General features: G+C 56.6%; 1 protein-coding gene across 5 annotated transcripts in view; it reads right to left on the bottom strand.

Annotated features, from left to right (window-relative positions):
- Positions 1–3,138: 3,138 nt before the first annotated feature.
- The window catches only part of ZC3H7B (zinc finger CCCH-type containing 7B), a 61,719-nt gene continuing 53,761 nt past the window's right edge, over positions 3,139–11,096 (bottom strand). For all 5 annotated transcript variants that reach the window (XM_042993369.1, XM_042993370.1, XM_042993368.1 and 2 more), the window contains exons 18-23: positions 7,685–7,818; positions 7,409–7,514; positions 7,158–7,266; positions 6,760–6,893; positions 6,478–6,641; positions 3,139–6,104 (exon numbers count right to left, since the gene is read on the bottom strand). In XM_042993369.1, coding sequence (XP_042849303.1) covers positions 5,858–6,104; positions 6,478–6,641; positions 6,760–6,893; positions 7,158–7,266; positions 7,409–7,514; positions 7,685–7,818 — 894 coding nt within the window. In that variant the 3' untranslated portion in view covers positions 3,139–5,857. The remainder of the gene's footprint in view (positions 6,105–6,477; positions 6,642–6,759; positions 6,894–7,157; positions 7,267–7,408; positions 7,515–7,684; positions 7,819–11,096) is intronic.

Here is an 11,096-nt window from a genome sequence, read left to right as displayed (position 1 = left end):
TCGGTTCCAAAACTACTCAGTGTTGTGACCTCTAAGGTTCCTCTCAGCTCTGGTTCTATGTCTCTGACGATCCAAGTAGACGCAATAAGCATTTGGTTCCCTGCGCATAGATGATTTCTATGCAGTTCTTCACTGTTTTCCAAAAATATTTTGTACAGAAGCAAAAATACTCCAGGAATCCCCCTGGCCTCTCCAACAGCCCTCAGCCTGTCCTCTACTTACCCTCCCCTCCTCCCTAACAGCCTTCCCCAAACTATGCTCTTTCCCCAAATTAATTAAAAGTTAATTTCAAGTTTTGAAGACAAAGAACATTATATGGCTCGAAGCTCAACACTTTTGATAAAGGTATACTTTAGAAATACAATGTCAGGGGTGCCTGGGTGGCTCAGTCGGTTGGGCCCCTGGCTTCAGCTCAGGTCATGATCTCACAGTTCATGAGTTCGAGCCCTGCATCGGGCTCTCTACTGTCCGCTCAGAGCCTGCTTCTTTGGGTCCTCTGTCCCTGTCTCTCTCTGCCCCTCCCCCACTCCCAGTCTCTCTCAAAAATACATAAACATTATATGCACATATGTCATTTCTATCCCTGTCCTTCCTCCCCATTCCTCTACCTCATAACAAATTTAGTTTCCTATTTATCCTTCTAGTGCCCTGTGCTTCCGAGACCCTGGGCAGCGAGGGTGAGGTGGGCCTCGCATTCAGGTTGCCTCAGGTTGACCTGGGATTTGCAGGCTGGAGCGGACTGAACCGCTCCCTGGCCCAAGAACTCTCTCGTGTGCTAGACTGGCTTACCACAAAGGTGCGGTGGGTAGGTGCCCACGGAGCATGATTCCAGAGGCAACAGGAAACGCCCTGTGTCGCAAAAATACCCACCCGATAAGTGACATTCCGTCCTCGGACATTTGTCCCTATGAACTCTCTGCGGAACCCTTCCGATGTACAGATGTGCTAGGCATCTAAGACCATACGTGACTACTTGCTGCATACCTGGCACCAGCCAAGACTTTGTGAGAGATTCAAAGTTAAGTAAGAAACCCGGCCGGGCAGGTCCCCGCCCTTAGGGAATTTTCATGCCACTGCAAGTCAGTCCAGGTGGCACCCCTACTCCGGGGGGCCCAGTTGGCAGTGTCACCTGTGCTCTCACAGAGGCCACAGCAGCAGGTTGCTGGGTCAAGAGGCTGGAGAGGGTAGAGATGGGGAAAGGGGAGGCCGCATAGAAACCCGGAGACACTTGGAAGGGGCCGCATGGCAGGCGTGTTGGGATTGTCTGCATTTCTTGGGTTTCCTGGCTCAGAGGTCTGATGCCTACTAGAGATGGCCGCCCTGGGAGGGGGTATATGTGGATGCAGTTTCTGGCAAAGCCCTCAAGGGCTTTCTCTAGAGAGGTGCAGAGCCCCTTCACCATCTGCAGGTCCCTGACAGCCACCCCACCTGCCCAGGGCCTCCCTCAGAAGCAGCTTCCTCAGAGGCAGGGAGAAGCCTGCTGGGGCTCCGTGGTGGTGATGGTGGTGGTGCTCACTGTGACCCTTACTCACAGGAAGGAAGACCAGAAACAGACGTGTGTTCGTTCAATAACTGGGGGCTGCTCAAGTCAGCTCCGGTCCCTTGATGAATAAAGTGTCGGCCACTGATCATAATACCTAAGTTACATCAGGGCTTGGAGACACGCATGAAATACAATTGAGAGAAAAAGAAAGATGCGGGACAGTGAGTGAGCATTGACAACAATGGGACAGCCATCTTTTGAAGCCTCTATCCCAGTTTCACCTCCTCCAGGAAGCCCTCCCTCGATCTGGCACCTGCAATGCCTCCCACCGCAGTGCCTGTCAAACCATCCTGCCCTCTCCCATGTAGGTCTGTATCCCCTGGCGGACTTGGGTTCAAGGGAAGCCACATTTCTTCAGCAACCTTGCTCCCAGGATCTGAGAGTGGGTGCTCAGTGAATGTTTACCAACTTGAGCTGAAGGAGGCCCAGAAGAGAATTTAGGGGAATGTAGAGAATTTAAGAGTTTAGTCCACCAGGCACATTGAAGTCCTGCTTATCTTACGGTCTTTGATTTTCTGAACGCATGGGAGGTCTGGATGCAGGTTCATGATCTCTCCAGCTTGAGGATGGGTCTGGAGGTTTCCTTTGGGGGCCTGTACTTTGCCACGCCACTTTGGTTTTTCACGGTGCTACCAGGGGTGCTGAGAACCCCAGACCGTCAGCGCTGAAGGGACCTTTGCCAATCACCCAGTTCCCAGTGTTTCTTGTTTTACTGTCTCCTGAAGGTCCTTGGAACCTTTGCTGAATGTCTCTAAGATGTGGACACCAGATGTGCAGCGTTGTCGTGGGGAATAGACGTGCTGCATCCAGGGTCTGGTGCACAGGTGCTCAATCAAGCTGCTGGTTTCTCTTGCTCATCCGGTCATTTATCAAGCCCCTGAGCCCCTATGCACCTTTGGCCCCCTGTTCCTGGTGTCACTCCACACTGCGGTTGACAGCTATCTGGTGAGAGCTTGCTCTTGAACATATGCGGCCCCTCCCATCAGGGTCCCCCTCCATCCCTTGCAACACACACAACCCAAGAGATTTGAGAAAGTACCTCCCATCCCAGCAGATGTGGACTTCCCCGAATTGAGAATTCCCAATCTAATATACTCTCTCCTTTTAAAGATGAGAAATCTGGGTCTCGAGGAGTCCAGGCTGCAGTCAGAATCATATTCCAAAGCATGGCGCGCCTCCTCGCTATTCTGGAAAAACCACACCCAGAAAGGGCACAGAGCCGACCCTCTGGAATTCAGGACGGTGTCCTTGATAAAGGCAGGGAGGTGTGGATACCTCGGGACCCCCATGTGGAAGGCTGTGAGCAGGCAGGCTGCAGGAGAGCCAGTGAAGGGTGGCTGCTGGGGCCTCTTGTACACAGCACAGCTCGTCCTTGCCAGCCGAGGCGCTGCCTGAGCTGGGGTCAGCTGGGTGGCCCTGTTTACACAGGGACACAGACCTTCTGCCCCTCACCCCTCGGAATTTCTGCCTTTAGGCATGCCCAGCACCAGGCAGCTCTGCCCCATGTGGACAGAGCAGCCCAGGCCCCTGGGCACAAGCTCCAGGCAGGGAGGAACAGGAGTGACAGAGGTCGGGAACAGAGGTCAAAGTGCACACGTTTATTTTCTAGAACAAAGGCTAAAAGAATCAAGTTTCTTTCATTTTATTTTAAGAAGGACAAAAATTGTTATTAAAACATCTACATTATTATCAAGATACTAGACCTTATGAATATTTAATATTAAAGTGTGGTATTCTTAAATTTTTAATACACAGACATTTTAAAAGGACCATTAAATTGATTACTGCCCAGCTGAGAAATGCAGCGTCCCTCCTTCGCCCTACTCCAAAGGGATACTCACATTGGGGGCGCCTGCCCCCCGATCACTATGTTTAAAGTATTGTTCCTGCCTGCTGGCAGTAGGCACGGGCCCCTGATTCAACTCTCCAAGCCTCCCAGTCAGGGTCATGACTGAAATAATCTCCCTCATCCTTCAAAGTGTACTCCTGTCCCCAGGCCCCCCACCTCTGGCCCTCTTCCCAACCCTGTGGGGGATCCAGCTTTGGCCAGGCCAGGGAGCCCCAGATCCCAGGGGCCCCTGGATGGGTAACATGTTGAAGAAGAAAAATCTGGACACTAATCCTATTCTTCTGGGCAGGAGACAAACACCAATCATTTTCTTTCCTGGAGCACCACTGCTCTCTCCCGGCAAGGCTGGAGTGGTCTGGAAACCGGGCCCAGGCGAGGCCACTCCTGCCCTTGCTGAGAAATCACCTCCAACCCATGGCTCCAAGTCCCCGAATCTGAAAACTCCCTCTTAATTACACACCAGGATGGCTGCATTTTCTGGCCAAATTCTTTATCTTTAGCCCTCATTAGAAGTGATTCCTTGGATACCACACACATATATAATATTATATAGAGCGATATATTTAATACCTGTGTATATATGCATCACGGGGGCGACATATATACACACTAAAAACGAGGCTGGTGACGACAGACTGCAACACCACGGATCAGGGAAAACAAGTGTCATCGACATTCACAGCCACGGCCCCCACCTCGGGTGTGGTCTCTCCTCCCCTCCAGCCACGCCACCAGCACGACTCTGCTGGCCTGCTGGGGGAAGGGGGCAGGGAGAAGAAAGGATGCATGCCACGATTACTGGGAAAGGCTGGGCAGTGACAGCAGGAGGAACAAGGTTCTCTGCGTCTGGGGTGCCCATAATCACATCATTGCTCACTATCGATCCTTGCTTGAGGAGAAATGAGGGGGATTCCATTCTCTTTGTCTCACCCCCCACCCCTGACTCCAGCTGTGGTCCCCGGTTCCTTCCGGGGGGCCCCACTTCTTGTGCCAACAGTGTGGGGCGTTCTGGAATGTCTCAGGAACCAGGGGAGGCCGGGTCTGCCCACAGAGGGTGGGATGGAGAGGAGGGGGTGCACGCAGACAGGTCAGACGAGAGGCATGGGAAAGGGCTTGGTGGCTGGAGGTAGGGGCTGGGGGTCAGCTGAGGTCCCAGGCAGCTGGCAGGGCCGGGAATCAGGGAGGGCTGGGACAGACAGGCGTGACTGTATGTCTGGGTCTGGGGAGAAAGGGATGAGGGCCATGTTGGGTCCTCAAGAAAGAGGAGCTGTGTCCCATCCTAAAGTGACCCATGGTGCTCAGCGATCCTAGAGTGGCCCATGGCATTCATCTCCCTTCTCTCCACGTTCCCTGACCCCCACCCTTCCCCTTCTTCCCAGTGCATCATGCAGGAGCCGAGCCCATGGGTGCCCTGCCTGTTACCACCGCCCTGAGTTGGCGTGGGAAGCAACTTGCTGCTACACTCGCTACGACCATCCTCAGGAGGGGACCGTCCCTCTACAGGGTGCTGCCATGACCAATCCCCTGAGCCTCCCTTCTTCAGCCAACAAGTTCCACTGCCTGGAGCCCCCCGTGGCACACTGATTCAGAGACTGTCATATCCCTGCCAAGAGCCTGGAGGCTCCAGCAGACAACTGGCCCTGAGCCTTTTGACTAGTTTGCCTCTGGCTTTACCTTGTGCCGTGGGCGGGAGACCCTGAGCAGATCACCCCTCCCTTCCAGGCCTCAGTCTTCCTATCTGCAATAGGGGGGGCTTGAGCTGAGTCATCTCTGAGGACTCTTAGGACCTAAAGTCTACATTTGGTGCCTCACAAGGGAGGAGGGGAGGGCTGGGCTGGTGGCCGGACTGGAGAGGCTCTAGAGATCATCTAGCCCAGCCCCTCCCACTCTTCCAACCAAAGGGGAAACTGAGGCCCCAGAGGGCAAGCGACCAGTATTGTGTTCCCAGCTCCACCCTGGGGCTGCATTTTAAAGCTAATTGGGGCCGCCAGCCCTCTGTTGTGTACTGATCTGCCCCCAGGGAGGTGGGGATGAGGTGAGGGTGGGGCAGGGAAAAGGACCCTCCTGCTGCAGATTCAAGTGGGGACCCCAGGCTCCCCAGCCCTGAGCTTTGGGCCCCCTTTAGGAGCAGACAGAAGTTAAAGCTGTAGGCTGAAGCTGGAGGGGTCAGCCAGGCCCCTCCCTCCCCAACCAGGAGAGCGGGGGCTGGGGGTGTCTGCCCAGGGTGTTCCAGCAGGACGAGGACCCTGGGACCGCTTAGGGCTACAGCACACGCACCTGGGTATGCACACAGGTGGTGGGGGCAGAGAGGACGGAGGACGGACGGGGCCCCAGGGGGCCGGGGGCTGCCTGACGAGGGCGGCCCCCCGCCCCCAGCCCTGGCCTGCCCTGGCCCTCCTATCAGGACCTCTGTCCCCACCCCCGCCCCCTGACCCTAGGACTTCACCCGAGGCCCACAAATGGCCCTATTCCCCAGTGACAGCGGCAGCAACAGGGGCTTCTGGGGCGGCACCGGCGGTGTTCCCATCCTCTTGCAGCAGGAAGTTGTATTTGCCAAAGTCGTCGTCCCGCGGGCACAGAAGCATATCCTTGCGGGCCTTGGCCAGCTTCTGCTTCAGCACCTCACGCCGGTCCAGCCACTCGGTGAGCTCCTCCTGCCCGTGAGCGCAGCGGCACTTGTCCCCATCTGGGCAGGCCTTGCCCTTCTGGAGCCTGCGGGCAGGCAGCAGGAGGCTCACTGCCCAAGCCCGAGCCCTGTCCACCACGGGCTGTGGACCTCGGGCCGGCGGCTCAACCTCCCCTCGCAAGACAAGCCTTCCCCTGGGCAGCCTCGGTCCTGGTGAAAGCTGGCACGTCCTAGCCTCCTCGAGGATCTGCCTCAGGGCTGCAGGCAGGGGTCTGGCAGTTCTGAGCCCACCCCGCTCCTGCTCCCCCTGCTCCTCACATCCAGGAGCAGCTGTTTCAGGACACCACCCTCTGCGCGCTGTCTCCAGACCCCAGGCTCATCTCAGGCCCACCCTGCAGCCTGCCAGGCTCCTTCAGGCCCGCCATGCCCGCCCCACGGGTCCCGCCCTCCCCGGAGCACCTGTCGCAGAGCCGGAACTCGCCCATGGGGAAGCGGTAGGCCCAGCCACTGGCGTCGCTGTCGGACGTGAAGACCTTCTCCTTGTGCTTCTCAGACTGGATGTGCTGCTGCCACTGCTTCTTGCTGTTGCTGTTTTTGCCGCAGAGCCAGCAGTGGTAGCCCATCTGGGGGCACAACCGCCGTGGGTGCCCGTTCCTCGCACCTCCGCCTGGACCGCTCTCCCACCCCACGCCCTCCCAGGTCCGGCTCAGACCCGGGCCCGCGCACGCGTGAGGGGGTTACCATGATGTCGGCGTAGTCTGTGGGCATCTGGATCTGCTTCTCCCCTTCCCGAGAACTGATTGGGGTCCCTTCCCCTGGTTTCCCTGGGTTGTGTTTCTTTAGCCACATGTCATAGGTCTGTTGCATGTCCAGGACTGGTGGGCAATGGAGGCCAGAGTGCTTGGTGAGAGGGGATTCTTCATCCGTTCTGCCCCACGACACCCCCTGGACTTGGGAGCTGGGGGCATCCCAGGCCTTGCGGTTGGGCGGGCACGGTCGGGGGCGGGGGGCAGGAGGAGGGCCTGGGTGGTGGCAAAGGGAGAGACAGCAGGTACTCTTGGGCCGACTGATGACTCGGGGTGTCTGGCAGTGAGGGGACACTGGGCCAGGCCCCCACCCTGCCCAGTCTTCCCACTCACTCTTGTTCTCCTTCATGAATGTCCACATGTCCCTCTCCTCCGGGCTGTGTGCGAAGGAGCAGTTCCCCACGTACTGGCACTTGCGGCCGTTCTGCGCGTGGATGCAGAGCTGCCGGGTGGGCGCGGGGAGAGCCTGCTGAGCTCCCCTGGATTGTGTTACAGCCCCAGCCGGCAGGCAAGCCCTCGGAAGGCCCCTCAGCCCCCACGTCTGAGTTCCCACCACCACCCTGCACCCCACTCCTGGCGCTCACATCGTATTGCTGTGGGAAGTTGCGAATGGATGGCAGCGGCCTCACCGACACCCATTTCCTCTTGGCCTTTGACATCACCAGAAGGACCCGCCGCTCCTTGGTCCAGCTGTAGGGCAGAGCAGGGTGGGGGGGGGGGGGAGATGGTTGGGAGAGCTCAGGGCAGAGCCTCGGGCTGTGTGAACTCCACAGAGAGCCCCGGCCTCCTAACTCCCGACTCACGGCGCTTGGGTGGGCTCTCCACCCCCCACCCCGGCCCCCGAGTGGCGCCTGGCTCACCAGTGCCGGGCCTTGGCACTGCAGTACTTGAGGTCTTTGTCAGGCTCCACCACTTGCCCATTCCTCCAGCACTGGCCACACACAAACTTCATCTGCAGGTCGAAGGTGCTGGGCCCGTGTGTCCGAGGGGCACCCTGTTGGGGAAAGGGGCTGGTGAATCCACAGGTACCAGGGCTGAGGCCTGGGGTCTGTCACGCAGGTGGCCTCCAACCACGTTAGAGCCACCTAGAGCCTTAGAATGAGCCAGTCCACTGCCAGAGGGAAGTTACCTCCCCACCCCAGGGCTCATGGCCTCTCAGTGTGGGAGCCAGGCCTGGGACAGGGCTCCAGATTCCTGACTCAATACTCTCTGCCTTATCCAGCTAGTCCCCGTGGGTCTGCTCTTTGCAGCTGCTGGCATTTCCCTGAGCGTGGCATGCTTTTGCACATGCTGTTCCCTCTGCCTGGAATGCCCTTCCTTTTTGCTTCAGGCTTATTCTGGAAACTTTCAAACCTCAGCTCAACCACCACACCTTCCCCGGGGCTCTGCTAAGTGGCAGCTGCCCATCCTAGGGGCTCCCACAGAACCCGAACTACCTCATGTTGATCAACTTATCTAGTTACAAGGGCCGGGCCTGTGGACAGCAGGGCCCAGGTGGGAAGCCACTTGCACAGGAGCCGGCCGTGGAACAGACTTCTGGGCAGCCTTGGATTCCCTCCGGCCCCACCCTGTTCACTCCCCATCCTCTGCTCCTAGCCCTTCCTTTGCAGACAGGAGGGCCTGGTCTTCTGCACGTCTGGGGTGGGGGTAGGGGGAGAGGTGGGGGAAGTGGCCACCCAGCCTTGTCTTCTGCCACTTTGAACCCCCTCACCCAGCTATATTGGCTAACCTATGAGCTCTCCTGTCACCTTGAGCTTCCCTGTCCTCCCTGGAGCCTTAGATGTAGGGTTACCCCTCCGGGCAGCCTTCACTCCTCTAGGCTAGAGGGCACATGTCCCTTCCCATGGGAGTACTCTGTGTCCCTGGCACTACCTAGCTCAGGGCCTGTCTTTGAGCAGGAAGGGGCTCTGTCCGTGTGTGTGAACTGAACCCTGGCCTGGTGCTGGAACACTCGCAGCCTGGCTCGGCCCCAGGACAACCCACACGTCACCTTGGTAACAAGGTAGAGGCATGTTTGTAGCTGGGGCATGGCCGGTGCCAGAGCGGACAGTAGGTTCTCCATGTCACTACTGATTTCTAGGTGTTCCACTGGATTCTTCCAGAAGCCTGAGGGAACTCATTTCACAGGTGGGGTAAGTGGGGACTGCTCTAATGAACAGCCACGCCAGTTCACTGGCCTTCCCCTTCCACAACCGCACAGCCTCACCAGCTCCTTGCTGCAGCCCTGGGGGGTAGGTGGGTCTGTTCCCACTTGACTGGATAGAAGCAGAGGCTCAGAGAGGTTACTAATCCCCCCACAGGTAAGTGGCTTGAGGACAGGGACCTGGCAAGAGGCGGGTGCTCATGCTTCTTTGTGGGATGGCGCCGCTATGGCACCGTGGGCACTGGGCCTCAGCAGTTCCCACCCTGGCATCTCATTCTCGGCCTCACGGTGCTACTGGCCCTGCCCTCTGATGGCAGCCAAGACCCCTCATGCCCTGGTCACGGCCAGGACTGGCACAGAAGCCCTGTTCCTGAGCCAGGCCCAAGGGTGGTATCCGGGGTGGGCCTTGGCAGCAAGAGTGGGTTGAAGTCAGTCATGGCACCTTTGGGCAGCCGGGCCTGCCCCCATCTCTGGGGACCCTTGCAGCAGCCCTGAGTAGGAAGAAGGGGTAGAGGCGGTGAGGACTCCGAGTTCTCTTAGAAGATAACACTGCAGATCCAACCTAAGCCCCTCACTGTTTTCCAGCCGGGATCCTGGCCAGGAGCAAAAAATAAACCACACGGCAGGGAGGGGGAGAGGGAGGGGAAAAGAGGATTGCACAGGAAGGGGCGGAGGAGGGAAACAGCCAAGAAGATGAGAGAGAAAGAAAGAAAAAGGAACAGAAAGAAGGACTAGGGAGAGAGAGGAGGGAAGTCCCAAGGGGGCCAGGCAGCCCTGTCAACCAGCCTGCCCTGCTCCCTGGCTCACTGCCACACCCATGCTGGCCTCAGGAGGGGCTAGGGGCCCGGCCTTCTCCCAAGCTGACTAGTAGCTGGCCTGGGGAGGGGGTCCTCTTGGATGGCACAGGGGCCTCAGCTCACGCTATCTATTGGGCCTGAGATCACCCCTTCTGTCCCCACTGTCATCTACGGCTATAACGATCCCTACCTCTTAGGGAAGCATATGAGGATCGGGATGGCACAGGGCCTGGTGCAGAGCAGGGACCCAGCAAGCTATAGCTTGGTCAGCTTCTGTACCCTCACACCTACCCTGGGAGATGGGAGGCAGGATTATGACCCCATTTTATGGGTTAGGAATCCTCAGGGGTGGCAGGAATGGTGCACAATTATGGGAGGGCAGAGTGAGCTCAGGACAAGATGTCAGAGAACCAGGCATTTACTCCACTAAGTGTGCCCCTGGGTGAGTCTCTAGCATGTTCTAAGACTCAGTTTCCCCATCTGCAAATGCCACAGCTCACTTCCTCAGGAGCAGGATGAGGATCAAAAGAGATAGAAATGATATAATCAGTAGGTGAAAAGTTTGAGGAATACCAGGATATTTACCTGGTCTCAAGGTATCTCCCCAGAATGTACTTATTAATTACAAAGGGGGAAAAATGTAACTTCACAGGAGAGAAACCCATATAGTAGAGGCACCTTTAATCAAGCGATCACCAGTAATGGGACAAATTGAAATGATGTGCTTCCTGATGAGTGAACTGAGAAGAACATCACCTCTGGGGTTTGAGGAACCATCAGATAATCCCAAATGCTTATTTATTTTGAGAGAGAGAGAGAGAGAAAGAGTGGCAGAGAGAGAGGGAGAGAGAGAATCTCAAGTATACTCCGAGCTGTCTGCATAGAGCCCAACACGGGACTTGATCTCACGAACTGTGAGATCGTGACCTGAGCCGAAATCACGAGTCGGACACTTAACCAACCGAACCACCCGGGTGCTCCCGGCTGGACCTTTTATAAGACAGCCGCTCCTCCAAACCATCAATGTCATGCAAGACAAGAAAGACTGGGGGACTGCTCTAGATTAAAAGAGACCAGACAGCACAACAAATAAATGCAGTGTCACTTGGGACTTGGGGACAATTCACAAAATCTGAATAAATAGGACATCATAATCTGAATAATTACATCGATGTTAGTTCTGTGATGCTGATAATTGTACTGCGGTCATTATGTAAGACAGTGTCCTTATTTTTAGGAAATACACACTGAAGTTTTGGGGGATGATGAGGCATCATGGCTACAACTCATTCTCAAGTGATTCAGAAAAAGGTAGGTTATAATTGTAGATAA

Source organism: Panthera tigris, chromosome B4 (genome assembly GCF_018350195.1).
Source record: "Panthera tigris isolate Pti1 chromosome B4, P.tigris_Pti1_mat1.1, whole genome shotgun sequence".
Lineage (NCBI taxonomy): Eukaryota > Metazoa > Chordata > Mammalia > Carnivora > Felidae > Panthera > Panthera tigris.
Note: the sequence above shows the minus strand (reverse complement) of the source record. Positions and strands in the feature narration are given on the sequence as shown.